At 33.9% G+C, this 18,071-nt stretch overlaps 2 protein-coding genes across 9 annotated transcripts in view; one reads left to right on the forward strand and one right to left on the reverse strand.

The window, feature by feature from the left end:
- LOC126915234 (60S ribosomal protein L7a) overlaps positions 1-18,071 on the forward strand; it is a 113,557-nt gene that overhangs the window by 41,174 nt on the left and 54,312 nt on the right. The gene's annotated exons all lie outside the window — the stretch shown is intronic.
- The window catches only part of LOC126915227 (TGF-beta receptor type-1-like), a 72,286-nt gene that overhangs the window by 8,826 nt on the left and 45,389 nt on the right, over positions 1-18,071 (reverse strand). For 4 of the 8 annotated variants that reach the window (XM_050719693.1, XM_050719696.1, XM_050719694.1 and 1 more), the window contains 4 exons: positions 8,981-9,208; positions 7,877-8,110; positions 4,291-4,631; positions 3,043-3,282 (listed from right to left, as the gene is read on the reverse strand). In XM_050719693.1, coding sequence (XP_050575650.1) covers positions 3,043-3,282; positions 4,291-4,631; positions 7,877-8,110; positions 8,981-9,208 — 1,043 coding nt within the window. Of the gene's footprint in view, positions 1-3,042; positions 3,283-4,290; positions 4,632-7,876; positions 8,111-8,980; positions 9,209-17,518; positions 17,728-18,071 lie in introns of all 8 variants that reach the window. The other 4 variants (XM_050719691.1, XM_050719699.1, XM_050719692.1 and 1 more) reach the window with 3 other exon arrangements.

An 18,071-nucleotide genomic window follows, 5' to 3' on the forward strand; every position in this document is an offset into this window, starting at 1 on the left:
GTTGGTAGTTGTTGGTATGCCGGTCGTTGTTTTGTTTGTTCCGGAAAGTGTTTTTTGTTTGTTTGTAAGAGGCTTTCATGGTTCACTTTATAAAAATGCTTTCTTAATGCCCATGAAGAAGAATGTACAGTATTGTTTCTTTTCTATTGCCAGTAAAATTTCGTTGACGAACCTGTGCATTTGCTCTATCATGGAGTGTTTGTTTCTGAATCCAAATTGGTGATCTGGTATTAACTTTTCTTTTTCTATTGTTGGTTTTAGGCGACCGTATATCATTTTCTCTAGTATTTGGGAAAACACAGGAAGTAGTGATATCGGTCTGCAAGATTCAGTTGTGTGTGGTTCTTTGCCTGGTTTAGGTAACATTATCGATTCTTAAAATTGCATGGAGTATTATTGTGATTAATCGTATTGCTTTGGGGGGAAGGTTTTTCAATATTTTACCATTAAAATCAATATTTTGAACGAGTTTTTCCTGTACATATGATCCCCGTTCGGCTTTAGTTCCCAAAACGTTCAATTAACGAAAAAAAACTTCGATTAAATTGTCATTCCGATTAGGTACACTTCATTCTGGAATAGGCAGTCGCAGTTATAGCGAACGATTCTCCATTAACGTGAAATAATCTTTGACGAATTGACTGATATATGGAATATTCATATATTAACATTGCGCTTTTATTTATTAATTAGAATAATTTTCAATTGGTCAATCAAGTGAAACTATAAAAAAGTTACCTTCCTGTTTTTGCGTCCAGGCTTTCAGGACATAAATTAAAACATCGCACATAAGCTCAGCGCAACAGCGGCTTAAATTTAACTTACAATAATAGGCGTAAAAAAAAAAAAAAAAAAAAAAATGTAATAATGCATGGCTACGTCGTACCGTCGCGTATCGGTACTTTTGCCTGTACCACCCTACAATTAGAATTCAGCGTTTATTCTGGAAAAAAACCATGTAAAAACAAATATGTAAAAATCTTGGAATTAATAAACAAAGTTACCTCCTCCCTAATTACAATAATTTTGAAATATGTATGTTGCGAACGCGTTGCACAATTTTTTCCTGTACATATAATCATCGATCTTGGGTAAGGGCTTAGTTTCCGAGATCTTCGAAAGAAACTGTCGGTGATACTACAGTGAATTCTGCGTCGGTGACAGCGTATGCGTTGGTATTGGAAACATCCACGTGGAATATAAAAGCATAAGATAGTGGACGAGGAACGACGTAGAATTTGTCTAATTGAATGGCAACAAGCTCCTTGCCTTCGTAGGAGTGTAAGAGGGTCATCCTTTTCCGTGATGACGAACGTACAATATCGTATCGACTCGGAGATTAGGTAAGCATCTTAGAAATAGCGACAGTGACATGTAGTTCACATTGTATACTTACGAAATATAAACTACTGTAAAATATATATTTTTTACATGTCCTTACACTAGATAATGCATTTAATTATCTTACTATTATTACGCATGGAAAATATCCTGTCTCCGTCACACTCTTGAGATGCCTTCAAGAGCACTCAAAAAAGAGAAACACCTTTTATTTTAAATTTCTCTATCTAATTTTAGATATCCTTTATCTAAGCAATGTAAGTAACACAGCTGCGATTGAGTTGGATACCTAATAGACTATCACATCGCGTCGTCACGTGAGAAGAATCCAAGTACCATTCTTTGCAAACTCAGAAGGGTTATATTTTTTCGCGCCGATCGCCCTGCAGGTATAGATTCTCCTGTTCCAACCGACTCCAGTCACAAAATTCCCTTAGTTTCAGAAAATGCTGCCTCCTAAAATCCTTAAGACTGCAAAACTGCATCGATAATCAGATAATCTCCACCAAAAAATTCTATAATAATGTCTAATAATAATGTCTTTCCCCGTGTTCGATCGATTAAAATTACAATTTTAGATCTATCTAAAATCTAAAAGAGCGACGAGCGTAAACGGGAGTCGCGAACAGGATAGTGACTTTTTCGCTCCGAAGGTTATAACGACTAAAGGGTGAGAGGGAGACTGTAATCTCTTCGGACGGAGCTCTTCATATAATTACGAGCGAATCTCGCCTCAGATAAATTCGTTTGATCATTTGATTCTATTTGATATCGCTAGTTAGCGCACTGCCAGTGTGTCAAAACCGAGCATCCACACTCATAATCACACATATAATAATCTTTCTGATTATAATTATAATATCCATATCTGGATTTAAAATTCGAATCTAATTGTTTTAGATCTAATACCCAAGTTTTGCAATCCTTCGCAAAGGTAGTTGAATATACCCACATGATACGATTTTACTACTCAAGTTGTGTTGACTTTTCTTAGCCAAAACAGAATCAATACTAATGTTTCCCATGACTCCCTGTGTCCGCATCTTACAGGTTCCTTCACGTCAAGTTCGTCCTCGCAAACAACAGTCCTGTCGTCCTGATTTCGTGTCACGTTTGATCGCGTATTTACCTACTAACGTATTTACATTTATTTTGTAGTGTTTATAGGATACGGATGTATATATGTATACGGATTATATATATTTATATATATAAAATCTCGCACTACTCGCAGCTCCGACTCATAACACTATTATTATAATAACCAACCTCTGTTTTAAAATTATTAGGAGTGATCAATGGAATAACAGTTAAAATGTTTTCAACGCTGCAGGTAAATGAGGACTCATTATTAGAATAACTTATGCCACTGACTGATTACCTAATACACTGCTTGATTACGGATTAAATGAACGTAAACTTGTATTATGTAAATGAAAAATCGTAAGTAGTAAAGAGAATCAGAAAACTCCTTTTATGTATCTGATAGCTAATTATATGTAATAAAATAGTTCAACTCTACTGTCTATTATTTTAAACCTACGATTTGACCCATTTACGTGTTACGTAGAACAGCCCGAATATAAACAGTAGCAAATATACAACGCGAAGTGAAGTTTATGGCATAGGCTCAACCCTTTTCTTAAGAACGCAAGGATCAAAGCTTTGTAGAAGTTTTGAGAAGCAGCACGTGACACGTACCTCGATCGACTGCCACCGATTCGGTATCGATGGCCTCTGTCTGTCGGTACACACAACCTTACGCATCTCTTCGATCGTCGGATCAGAAGGCACCAAATCGTAAAACGGCAGCTGATATTCGTCGTGAATTCCGCCGACGTTGCATCGCCTTGCGATCTCCCAGAGGATCAGCCCCAGAGCGTACACGTCAGCCCTCTTGAAGGAATCAAAGTGGTTCATGTTTATCGTCTCTTCGAGAACCTAAAAGCAGAAGTAACAATTCTCAGCAGCCGCACTCTTCAAGAGGAGAATGAAAATGGGCTTTCTCCGTAGCGAGAAGTTTGAGAACCAGCGAGTTAACTTTGCTGCCTTCCCCGCTTCCATGCCAAATACCAATCTCAAAAGTAATGATTAAATGTGTTTTATAGCATATGTAAAAAAAAATATTGGTTTTTGAAGAAAAATTTGTCGTATTTAATCAATAACAATCGATAGACTGCGGATATTTATGCATTTATGAGATATTTCCAAGCATCAAAATGCATATGATATTCAAAAATCTATGAGATGTCCAAAGCAAATTGCTTATTATAATAAATATTCAGTAGATGGAACAAATTTTTGATTGGGTTACGTTCCAATATTTTTAGGAAAAAAGGCGCCATTTGAATCGTATTAAATCTAAATTAAATTATATGGGAAAAGAAATTGACGTCCTTATCTGAATTACATTAAATGAAAATGGTGTAAGAAAGATTTGTATAAAAACAGAACCAAGGGTACGAAAAATATATTTTCAAATCTGATATGTATTACAGAAATAAAAATGGAAATAGAAATTTCCATACCATAATTACTTTTCAACTTACGAATAAGGATTTCCCTATTTATATGCTTATAATACTTAAACATGTGTTGAGTTATAACATAAATTTGTTTTTATATACACATGTACAGAATGATATATACTTATATGCATATAATATTAGGTTGTCCCGAAAGTTTCTTTCGTTTTATAAGGCAATAATAGATACATCTTTTGTTTTATATTATTTTATTGAATTATGTATGATCCATTTTGTTGTATTACTACAAAATGGATAAAACAAAGAATGTTGCGCATCTATTGTTTCCTTATAAAACGAAAGAAACTTTTCGGACAACCTAATATATTACAATTCAATATTTCCAATACATCTCGCACACATTTGGCTATTTCGATAAACAAAGCGAATGGGTAAAATGTGAATTTTTAAATTTATAATTTACCTCGGGTGCCATGTACCGCTTAGTGCCCACCCGATTATTTAGTTGGATATCGACGGTGTCTGTTATTACATCATGCCTGACGGCCAATCCAAGATCGCCGATCGCGCATGTGCCATTCGTCTTCACGAGGATATTTTTCGACTTGAGATCCCTGTGAGCGATGGCTGGTTTCCCTTGCGTGCCGACGATCTCCATGTGAAGATGCGCTAACCCGGTGGCAATCGACAGAGCCATCCTGATCATACCGTTCGTATCAACGGTCGATCTGTTCAAATAATCGAACAGCGAACCCTTCTCGTGATAATCTGTGATCAACCACAGCTGGGTCCACGTACCATTATCTGAGGAACAAAGACATAACTTGTATTTCGGATTATTCTTAATTTAAATATATATGTCGTATACATTAGTGTTTGCTTAAATTCCAATAAGTCGAGGGATTCGTATTGTAGGCACCGTTGCAAAGAACAATAGAAAGAATATAGTGAAAACAAGCAAGAAACATATTCTTTGCTTTCTCTGACTATATTTATTCACTGGTTTTATTATTAAGTTTAGCTTACAATGTCTAGTGAAGAGTAGCGGATTTGGGTCATTTGAATTTAAACTGAAAGAACTCTCTTTATTCAGGTTGGTTTCGACGCCTCTCAGTCGTGCTTGGCGAAAGTATCGCGCGAATGACGCGAAGTTTACATACAGCCTAAAATCTGGTTATTCACAGCGCGTACACGTGCATGTTGCTTTGTACATGTATATGCATATGTGTAATTACAATTAGTCCTGCCTACTCAATATTTCTTCAGGGATAAATTAATAGTAAAAATGTTTTTGCATAATATGATTCGGAACGATACTTTGCACAAAATAAGCGATTTTTATATAATTGTTACCTCCGCTGCTTCACAAACAAAATATCAATTAAACGAAAAAAAAAGACTTTTTTTACACTTGGCTTTGTACCTTAGAAACAATTTGTCGCGCGTGAAAAAGTTTCAATAAGCAGTTACAGCTAATAAAATTATCTGTAAAATTTTAGCTGTTACGTTACGATAAATCCAATTGTTAGATGACAAATTAGTAAGAGATGCGAAGAAATCCGTTTTCCTTAAATCCTTTATAATTTTAGGTAAAATTGTCTTAAAATATCAAGGACCTGTGGTAAGTTAATATTAGTCGTATCAAACTACGTGTAGTGAACCAAATTTCGAATCGATCCGTTTGTTAATTTTCGCACAACTTCCGAAGCTTTCGTCAACTTACGAAACGGGAAATATTTTGATATTTGACCGAACAAGATGTTTTCATTCAAACTCTTGGCTAAAGTACAGCTACGATCATTTTTTATTAGTTGTAAAATGCAATAACTTTTACATTTCTTATCCTACCATAGTGGAATTTGTTTCTATCAATTTCTGAAATCATTTCATGTAATTTAAAAAAAAAAAAAAAGGATTTCTCCAGGACCAATTGACTAGGTACTGACAGATATCTATTTTTCTTCGTTCAAAAAATCGTCAGTGCGAAACATTAGGAAATGAAACAGGTGTCGTTTTACAATTTATTACTTGTATTATATGTGGATCCTTTCGTATTGATTGGAAGACCATAAAAGATTAATTAATTAACGAACATTTGCAAAGTTGATGCATTTTCATAGTAGGCGATTAGAAGCCTTCAATGTAGCGAAAGAGGCTGCTGACAATGAGAGCTCAACGCGTCGTTGCCGACTCGACCGGAACCGCGATCGCGCGAAAATTGTAACACATGGAAAAAATCGCATTATCTCGGCAGCTATACGATTTAGAAAGACAGTCTTTCTCTAATTTGGTGTTACTCGAGTAAAGGAAACGATCGGTGATATCTATTTCCTTGTTTAATGTTATTTAGAGACAAAAAATAAAAATCAAATCTTTGTGTTTTCTGTTCAACTTATAGTTATTAAGGTCATAAAAAAACGCCCTATAATCAAAATTAATAACAACGAGTTGGAAATTAGACTACTAATTAGCAGAATGGATAGGATAATTTTATCGAATGTCCGTCAGATTATTCCTTACGTTTTAATAGTTGACATTCTACACAAATTAGGGTTGGAACCATACTCTGCCATATCAATTCTGAGAGCTCGTTTAAGCGAGCAAGGACTATCACACGTCATGAGTTCCCGATGACAGGTTTTTATACAAACTGATGATACTGATAAACTCCCTGAGGTCCTCTAAATTCAATTTGATAATACGAATTACTGGACTTTCATATCCTCTGGGAACCTTACAAACTTCCTTCCTATACAAGAGGATATATATACATAATATATGTACATAAGGCTAAACAGATGCTTTAAGAAGTTCAGAATCAAATACTACATCTCCAGCAACTGTTGACACAAGTCGAGCTAGCAATAAAATAAATAATAAGTCGAGCGGAACAGATAAAAATCTAATGAACAATGTCTCGTCCCTTATACCTACAATCACATTCTTATCGGCCAAAGCAAAAACTAGACGAGCATTACCCTTTAATCCTATCTTATCAGATACTCCAGATCGATCGAATCCAAGTTCAGTCTGATAATTCATGCTATGGGCAATGAGGAGAACCTCGCAAGTATCATATCACTAGTCACGTATCGGCGAAACCTACAAAAAAGAAATTCAGGAGCAAGTTTCGAATTTTATGCCCGGTACGAAACATTGATCAATTTATTATGAATTCAATTAAGACAATAAAGCAATGCAATCCAAAATAATTTTCACTTAATTCTTCGCAGCTATGCAGTTTTTTAGAAAATGTATCGGAAATAGGCAACGAATATACAGAAAATGGGAACAATCTGATTAACCGTTTACACCATACCCAAGTCTGATCAGAGTTCTGATCTTCTGCCCAAACCTGAGACAAAGTTCCATTAAATATAGAATAACTAGAACCAAAGCTCCAACAAGCAAGTAATAAATACTAATATTAAAATATATTAAAACGAGGGAACTGAATCCGATACGGTATTAAAAACGGTCGAAGACTTAAGATAAATAGAATCATTCAGCGCTACTGGAGAAGTAGCCATTTATGTTAATAACAAATTTCTTAGCGAAGAAAACCCACGCTATCTTCGAGACCGTAGTAGTGGAAGCTTATATCGGGCGAAAAATTTACAGGTATAGTGAATATATAAAATACTTGGTTAATTCGCAAGCATTAATTACTAATAAATTGCTACACTTACTAAATCAGATACATACACCATACATGATATGTGGAAATTTTAGTAACCATAATATCTATAATCATAATCCCATATGAAGATCGAATACATTCCTTTCCCTGTCTACAGGGGAAAATTTATTCAAAAAAAACTTGTCTGTATGATAACTTAATTCTACTATATAAGGAATATGTTCGGTATAATCTAGCAATCAATTCTTATTCGTTGCTATCCCTATTAACGGGTAATTATTATCCGTTAATCTCGAAAAGGTTAAAGTCGTTAAATTAGTCGTTAAGTCGTTAAGTAACCGACGATTAAAACTGTTCGAATTCGAAATCGGCGCAATGTTTATGCACTTGTGTGCAAATTTGTACCTACCTTTGTTATCAGCTGCGATGAAGCCGAGAATATTATCGTGTCTGAGCATCACCGTCTGATAAATTTCGGCCTCCCTGAACCAAGACCTTTCTTCACGCGAGCTGAAGATCTTCACGGCAACGTTCTCACCCCTCCAACGACCACGCCAGACCTCGCCGAAGCGACCTTTTCCAATCGTCTCCACCAGCTGAATCTGGCGGGCTATGCTTCGCTGTACCAGAAGCGGCAGGCCTACTTGGGAGAGGATGGGCATTGAAGAACACGAATTTCAGTATAGTTGAAAATGACTGTCGTGTGCACAACACTAACAATGTGCTTTGTGTGAAAATTTACGAATTCTAAACAGAATATGATACAGTAACAAGATAGTTAAACTCTTTATGTAAAAATGTATGAGTTCCAAACAGAATACGATACAATAATGGGACAGTTTAATCTCTTCGTGGCCCACTCCACACGCAGCACTTTATCGTAACTGGATTAAATTAAATAGCTATCACGCCTGGTACACTTAAAAGCCGTTTACAGTTTACAGTACAAAGAAATTTTGCGAAAGAAATGCACTTTTAAGAAATAAATATACTTTTGAAAAGTATAATATAAATGAACGTCGGAACGTCAATCCGAACTTTAATGTACGTATTTGAAATTAATATCAATACAACTATAGTCTAGATGGAGCGTCGTGTAAAATAAAAAGAAGTAACAGACTAACTGGTAGCAAACCATTGTTTGAATTATTTTTAAATTTACATCCAAAATAGCACTATTATATTCGATATACATACATTATGGACTGTGCATTGTTGAAAAGAAGACTAGCGCGATGGGGGCAAGGGTGCGCATGCTATATTTATGATTGTGTAGAATTTATACGAAACAGCCAATCAAGCTCGCATTCCTTACGCTAGTCGTCTTTTCAGCAACGCAAACAAATTTAAGTGTGACATCTATTTTCGCAGACAAATCTCATTTAGTTATAAAATATCCATTGCTAGGTACATAGTGAAAATGAAAAATGAAACTTGATTAATATATAATTCATTGCATAGCGAAAATTAAAAAAAGTTTGATTAATATACATAGAACTTTAATTTGACCTACCTGAGCCACTGCCACTGGTAGTCATTTCCAGCATATCCCTGATGGTAACACCACCCAGGATGGGTCGATCTGGTGCCTCCTGCGAATCATCGCTATTTCCTGGCCTTTCTGGGGTCTTACGCACGTGATAAATGACCATAACCACCACGCAGATCGCGCATATTGGCATTGCTATCATCAAGGCCATTTTCCAAGTGACCCACGCCGTGTCATCGCCACCCGACCGCACTTTCCCCAACAAATACTTCATTATCATTTTATAGTGAATCATTTACGCGACAGATCACTCCAAGAAACATAAAACGTTCAAACCATAGTTTTATCACCAACCTCCGACCTTCTAATTTTTTACTATTATTATACTTATCTAATATAAAATGACAATACAAATCTACATTTTTTTAATGAAAGTAAATAGAATGTTGCTAAGTTTTAAATTCATTTTTAATTTTCTACTGTTTTGTCACTGTCTGTTTTTATAAATGTTTCATTTCTCATTTAGTACCTTTGAAACTATTTGTTCCGCGTCAAAGTTTTGTAATCTGTCAGGTTTCAAAGAATTTAACAAAATTCTGGGTTACTCAGATAATAGCGCGTTCACTGTGAAATTGAAAATCATGAAATTATAGAAAAGATTTGAGAACAATTCGTATCAAACACGTACACATAAATATATAATGTTCTATAATATATCTACAGACAAGTATTGTATGAAAATTATCTATTAGCTTACAGTCTACAGTATCGTAGATAAGTAATGAATATTGGATCCGCAGTGCATGTGTTGATCTTTCTATTCTATTATTATATATATTTTTAAGTTAATTGTTAAAAGGTTTTTTTTAAATAACAATTCGATATCTCTTCTCAACATATTTAAGAGTGAAATTTCGCTTATTTAATATTACAATGGACCAAGCTAAAGACACGGAGATTTATTATAATATTTGAATTAGTATGCACGTATCTACAGACAATTATGTGTATGAATAAGACTTCTTAACTCAATGAAAAAAAAGTTTAACATTTGTTATCGTAGCTAAATATCCCGTGAATCAATTTATATTAACCAGTTAGAGACAGTTTAAAGATAAATTGAAAAATGTTGTGAAACGTTTGTAAACTGAACTATTCAACTCTACAAAAAAAAAAAAAAAAAAAAAAACAAACAAACTCGAGCTGTAAGATCAAGCTAACAAAGTTAAACGAATCCAATAGATTGAACGTAACAGGTTTCTTGGAATGATTTGAAAAGCCAGCGAAGCCATTTTCGGAATAAAAATCAAGAGGTACATGTGTTAAGCTTGGGAAGCAACAGAGATGCAGAAACATCTTCGTGAAACATGCTAAGGCTAAATAATGAGCACACCCAGAAGTATGTAGCAGTGAGTTGCAACAGCTTAGTTTAAACTTTAAATCAACAGAAACATGCAGGTTACAATTAGATGTCAGAAGGTCAGTAGGTCAGGACTAGGGACAAACTCTTTTCCAATTCTTTATAAATACTTCAACGATCGATAAACGATTCGTATCGTACCTTATTCTTTTTATATCAGTCTGTATTATATAGATACAAGTATAGAGAAAGAAAAAAAAAAAGAAAAGAAAAATAACGAATTCGATTGAGAATAAAGCATCGAAAGTATCAACATTCTATAATGAAATAACATCCTCTCGATGATTCTGCCTCTTTCCATCACGTCAAAACGAGCGATTCTTTGCATTACCTGTCCGGTTAGTGCATATACCTACTCGTACAACGATGACGGAACCCGCGCATGAGTCATCGTATCATCATGTAGATGCAACGCTCCTTTCACGATGTCTGGATCATCGTATCGTACTGTTCCCAGCTTCACTTACCTGATGATTGATTCTGCTACATAAAGAATATGATTTCCTTCATACGGATGCTGTTAATCGGTTATTCTTCGAAAAACCACACGAATCACATTAGGAAGAACACGAGGTTAAATTTGGGATATGCCTATTAGGAGTGTGATATTTTTGAAAAAATCGAGAATTACCTTTGAATTAGATTTGAAATGATATAGATCGAATTTCAAAGCGAATAATCGCTTTAGCCTTCGAATCGACTTAGAATCGAATTTGAATACGAATGATCATTTTAGAACCAAATTACGGAAGGAAAAATCATTTATGTATCAAATTTAAAAATGGACAATTTCTTTGAATCGAAGTTTAAAACAAAAAGTTACTTTCCGCTTAAATTTCCATACAAGCACTTTCGCATCAAACTCTGAGCCAAATTAAATAATCGATATCGAGTTGAACGTTAAAAACAAATGGAACTATATAGGAATCTATTGTATTATGTTATAGATACCTACACACCATTACTATTACCGTAATTTTCAATTTTTTCCAGGTATACTGCCGAGGAAGTGGAAAGATGATGGGAACGAACGGCTGTGCTTCGCCACAGGGAACAAATATTCGTGAAATCGGATCGATCACAGAACTGGCGTCCGCACAAGAAGCATCCATCTAGCAATTTCACGATAAGGCATCAAATTGATTCCCACGAGATATTCGATGAGATGACGAATAACGATGAGACAGACGAGTCACAGATGAATGATTGCACGTCCAGGGGATGTCCGATGAAGATTGGCAAAAACCAGTATCTTGCTAACGCGTAATGTTAGTGCATGAACTCGTGCCCTCATCCTTAAATCGACCGTAATACACGATATATGTCATTTTGAACCAAGCATACAATCTCACGCGTCAAATGTTCCCCGAATATCGAACTTTCTTTTTATTGCATAACCGTTTATGTATATAAACATAACAAACAACTCCGTGATTGTTTAGAAAATTTTAGAAAATATTGTAATACTGCTTTATCGTCGAAATTCGTCGATCAACGAGTGCTTTTCTGCAGAGGAAACAATTTCTGTGAATTATTAGGTTAGCAATGGATCTCTTTGTATAATAATACAAGTTTTTGTTATCTGTTACTACTAGTTTTTAATGGCACACTTGTTTCGAATAATGTATTATTGAATATTATTAAATCTATATTTATAAGATGCAGAAGCAAATTCCTATTATTAATAAAATTTATTAAAAGCAAAGAATAACATAGAATAAAGTAGATATATCTACATTTATAACAATAAGAAATTCTGTGCATAGAAAGTATGTACCAGCATATAACCAATAAAACATATTTAGTTTATTAATGATCATTAATAGATAGACCACTTTCAATGTAACGAGTTGATTCTACTACATGTTACTTTTACTTTTACTAAATAATATTTTTTGCTTAATACTACAAAACAAGTTTACCTAAATACTGAAACTCCAAAAACTTGCATTTACAATAACAAAATGATTTAATGCCATCATTTGCCACATTAGTGCTATGCAATAGCGACCGTTGACGTTGATGCGTCATTAGTGCCATGCGACAATTAAATACTATTCTTATTCTTCTTCAATATATATATATATATCTATTCGTCTCTTTATACATTTCTATCTTTATATTTTTCAATTAAGCATTCTAAATCATTGAGTTACTTTCCTACAGATATAAGCATTTCTTAAAACCACATTTTAGTAATTCGTATCCTTAAAATTACAATCTCAACTATAATAGCCATAGCATTAATGTAACAATTCACAAATCATTACTGTAGCATAAAATAATTCGAAAATATAGCGCACTGTGAATGATTAATGGATATTAGGCCGCTGTTCTCGTATTCTACCTTATATTTAATTTCTAAATTAAATTTTTATCCGAATGTAGACCAATTTTTCTATAATTCTATGTTTATGTGCCAAGTTTTCCAATCGGTCGGTAGTTATAACATAACTTAATAATAATCGTTATATTATAACGATCGGGCCATTTCACGGGCGAGGATATTGAAAAAAAAAAACAGAAAAAAGAGAAGATGAAAAAGAAAAATACCTGCTGAGCAATGCTATTTACAGACGTATATCCAAACCGAAACAAATCGTTGCAGTGAAAGCTCACACGAATAACTAACTTACTCTCCCTCGGATTTAGTGGAACCCGTATAATCGATGAATACCGCTTTCGATACGTTCTATCAACCCTCCGTCAATACCGCGCGAATACGTCTCGTTATTCTACGCACAGCGTGTCGTGTTGTCGTCCATTTTATTCAACCTTGCCATGCTGTCCTGTTCTCCATTACATTACTTTCTATCTGCTTTTCATACGACTATTAAGCTTATGTATCGGTCACTTGCCAATGACAATAATATTATATACATACATACATATATCGTATATTGAGAGGTTGCTTGTCCGATTCGTGACAGTTACGCCAGTAGCATACTCTTCCCAAATTGTAAATGAATAAGATAGCTACGAGGGTTGTATTCTCATTTTTATTTACCCAGATACCTCGATTCAAATAATTGACCAAAGACAACTAAAAAGTAGTACGTATATATTTTTGAACGATATGGTTAATCCTTTCTTACTTGTATAAATTATTAATTGACTAAACGGTAAAATAAAGTATAAATTTGTTCTCGGTAAACTTGACTTCGAATTTTATGAAATTTGAATTTTATTATATTTTCTTTATGAAAGCAAGAAAAAATTCTATTTTTATTATTAATCACTAGTAACAAATCATTTTTCTCACGAAGAAGAAAATTTCGATCTCGCAAGTTAAAACGAATGACTTCTGAATTTGAAGTATTTCGAAGGGGTGAACGTTAAATTTATATGTACATATCTATATATTTGATAGAGTAATATTTCTGGTAAATGATATACGTATAGTTATGGATAGAAACTGTAGCCTGTATTACTTCGTATACGTTGAAAAGCTGTATAAACTGTACTTTATATACATATGTATGTATATAGAGAAAACTTTGTTTATCATTTATATCTAGGTGGAATACAATCTACATAGAATTAACGCTTGTGTGTAACGTATGTGTGTAGCTGTATTTTGAATAGATAAGAGGCTGTGAAAAGATGGAAGCTTGTTTCATCCTACTCGTAAAGACTAGGGTGATTCAAACTTTTACAAATAGATCAGACTTTATGCTTAATATACAATATATGTTAGGTGTTTAGTCATTTATTTCTAAAAATAGAGTCTTTTCATATTTTCGTTAATTATTTTGATATTTTAGATTCTGAAGATTTTACTACAGATAGGAGATGCACTTTTAATATAAGTAGATATATTAGAACTAAAATGATTCAAAGAAGACGAAACATTAAGTCTATCCGAGTCTGTTCGGTATAAAATATGTGGCAAAGAATTAAGAATTATTTCAGACCTAAAAGAAAGTTTCGGAAAGAGAATCATCTGAATGTATTTAACTTAGTTCTACTCTTTACTGCGACTTTGTATTATTGTAAAATCATTTGTGAATTGTACAGAATACTCATTTTTAAGCCAAGTTAATATTCTTACTATATAATATCCTTCTGACATTTGTTCCAAGACACCTGATATGGAGAATGTGTGATAATTAAACTCGAGACGAACGTACGATCGAGATATAAGTAAAATAAAAACTGCATTTCAAATCAAAATATTTTTAGCCAGTCTGTATTTGAAACAACTCGACAGAGATAAGCGTGAGGCGGTTCTCCTTTTATTCCGTTGACGGCGCGTTTTTACAACATCGTTTTTGTAATAAGAGTCAATAGCATAGCGACCATAACCGCCGTACACTACTATTACACGCACATTACTATCACGTATAATGGACTGCTGGAAACAAGTCCCGCTGAACGGCGTGGCACAGGGGTAAGGGGTGCGCTGCTCTCTATTGCTCATATATGGATATTGTTTTATTGGTATATGTGACACTGTCGGCCATTCCGCGTGCTTATCTTTACGATTAAGTCGAGTCTGTCAGAAATAACCAATTGGGTCCGCATTCCTTTCGCGGGACTTGTCTCCAGCAGTGGACAATAGATATATACATATCTATGTACTTACATATCTGATGACGCAACGTATCGTCATCGTCGTTGCATCGTGACATTCGTGACATTCGTGACAAAGAATAGCGATGAAACGAGATGTTTGGCTTTTACCTTCAGTTGTACTAGATTCTTTTCTTCAGTTTCTCTCTAAATAACGTTTCAATGTCCCCATTCGAACAATCTATTATTTGAAATTTCATAGAAGTATGGTTTTGCAGATTTCAAACCTAACGCGACAATAAATTCATTTTTTAATACGTTTTCTGTTACAAGAAAATGGAAACAGAAAATAAAAGGTTGAAAGATTAGTTAAACACGTAATTCTTAAGTTTTTTAATATTTCTATGTCGCAAGAAGAACGGAACAAAAGGATTTCGAATGAAAGGTCGGAAGACCAATCGAATATTCAATTGTTGTTTTTTAACAATTGTGTTACAAAAAAATTAAAACTGAGAAATTTACGATAAAAAGTAAAAAATTTTCAATATCGAATATTTAATTATCTTTTAATTTTATGTAACAAAACAATCTCAAGGAAAAATGTTAACTAAAATGTCAACAAAAATAAATTCGTTGCAATACTAACGATTCGCTATACAACATAATAGAAAAGTATAACAGCGAAGAAATATCGCAAATATTTGATCTCGACAAAAATCTCGGAAAAAATATGCAGCAAAATAGTAGAAATAATAAGACACAGAACAATAAAAATAACAATTGTTTATGCAGGTAGTGAAAAATTCTGATAATAACGAAATGCTGTTCGATTAATTTCATTATATTGTTGCTCAATATGCTTATAATATGCGATAATTTACAAGCATTTACTTAGACTACTGTGCAAAATATTTGGACACTTAAATTTTCGTTTCCATTTGCTCTCAAGTACTATTAGTGGCATACTGAACAAATTTTTTTATCTTAGGTCATTGGCTAAATACATATATCTATTCATATATTATGGACTGTACAACATAATGTTCGAATACTGTTATTACATGTTATTTCTACAAAATGTGCAATAAGATTAATTGTAATAAATGTGCAATTTGCTCGCACGTTATTGAATTCTGCTTTAACTTCATGAACATTTAGCAGATATTTGCAAATGTACCTATATAATATATAGGTACTGACATAAATGCAATTTATTTCAAGTTTCAACAAATTGCAATTTATCTTAAGAATTTTTGCATAATAAATTATTTCCTAATACTTCGTCGTTCTAATATTTTCGTTACTCACCGTAGATAAATCGCGTGATACATTTGCAAAAGACGGACGTAAGTTATCATAATGTAAATAGAATGTATCATCGGGTTATGCAATGAAACAGCGGCCTTACAATAGCGGTGCAAAATATTGAATTTCAAGCTTCGCAAACAGTTCTCTGACAAGGGAAACGCGGGCTGTAAACGAATCACGGTGTTTCGTTTCGCGGTCGCTGCATTATGTCAGCTCGATATAGTGAAACGGGACGCATGAACAAAGATAACGTGTATATACTTACAAAGGACATGTATAGAGCTAGATATGTAATGTGTATGTGACAAAGATGATCACCCGAACCCAGACAATTCACAAAAAGCATCAAAAATCGATGATTAAAAGCCCAAAATTCTTTTTTTCTTTTTCTTTTTGTTTCTTTACTTCATTTTTATATTTATTCTATTTTTATCGCACATGTTTTTCCAAGGTCGTCGTTGCGAAGATTCTCTTTATTTAGCTAGGATTACAATAGGTAAAAGAATATACTATTACAATTTAATACACTTTTTTGCCGATTTCTACGCAAAAATATCTATTGATGAAGATAAGAATATATAATATAGATTACTTTTAACTTTCAACGTTAGATATTGGATATCGCGTGTCACTATCGCCTTGAAAATGTAAATCGATCAATATGCATTAGTTCAGTTCTTCGTTTACTATGTCGAAATTTCTGGTTTCTGTTCCCGATTTTATTGATTCAACAATTAGACACATGACGCGACGTCACTATCATACTTAATCATAATACCAATACATATTATACATAGATAGGTACCTATATTTAAACAGCAAGAAAACAGATATTTCCACAATACGTAAGACAAAGATAGAATTCATTATTCGCGTCTCGCAAATACATCAAAAGTTATATCCACTTACTTCGATTTTTCTCTTTTTTTTTTCTTTTTTTTTTTTTTTTTTTTGTTGTTCATCGATTAATTTTAATACCTTTATTCTCTTCATTTTATTTTTATATATTAACAAATTAAAAAATTACGCTTGTTTCTTAGCTATTTGCTAAGGTTCTACCTAAAGAAATGTGATCGTAATTTTTCTTTAATAGTTAGCGAAGTAGTGTCATGTGTAAGTACAGTTAATTCGTACTCGTATTGTATTTATCAACTTGAAAGAGTAAAGTCGAGAGAATTTTGCCGCGAAACCGAAACAACAAATAAAGTAATTTCTCCGAACAACGAATAGATTAACAATTTCAAATTTCATAGGAACTGTTCATTCGCTTTCGCCTATAGTCGATCGACCTTGGAAGGAAACAGAGGTTGCGGAAGCTGTACCTCGTTCGAGGTAATCGACGAGTCGGAAGTATGGCCCACCTCTGGACTCGCGAGGAGTAAAAGAGGGCCTTAGGTCGCGATTGCAGAAGTCGGAGTGGTCGCAGCAGGCGACCGCGTATTCCACGTCACCTGGACCGTGTAGCGTGTTATTCGCTTTGCACCAGACTGAGTATTCGGGCGCCGGGAAGAAGCGCACCTTATCATAACACCTGAGAACAATTTACATCACTTCCGAACCAGAATATTTACCGTATCTCCGATCAAAGGGAAGAAAAGCGTTTTTTTGTTACACAAATTCTCGATCTCTTTTCATTCGTTTATTAGGTGTTACGTATACGCTTTTATTTTCAAGCGTGTCGTGATTTTCTGATATTTTTATGTTCAGTTGTTTCAGAGATAATGCATTGCGTCTCATAAGTATAAAATCACTGAAAAGCTTTCGATTTTTATGTGTTGTTTATCTACTACATATTTATATGTAGGTATGTATGTACAATCTGCAGTATCATAACTGTTATAACTTAAATTGAAAAGTGTATGGATAATCGTTATA

The sequence above is a fragment of the Bombus affinis genome, chromosome 4 (assembly GCF_024516045.1).
Source record: "Bombus affinis isolate iyBomAffi1 chromosome 4, iyBomAffi1.2, whole genome shotgun sequence".
Lineage (NCBI taxonomy): Eukaryota > Metazoa > Arthropoda > Insecta > Hymenoptera > Apidae > Bombus > Bombus affinis.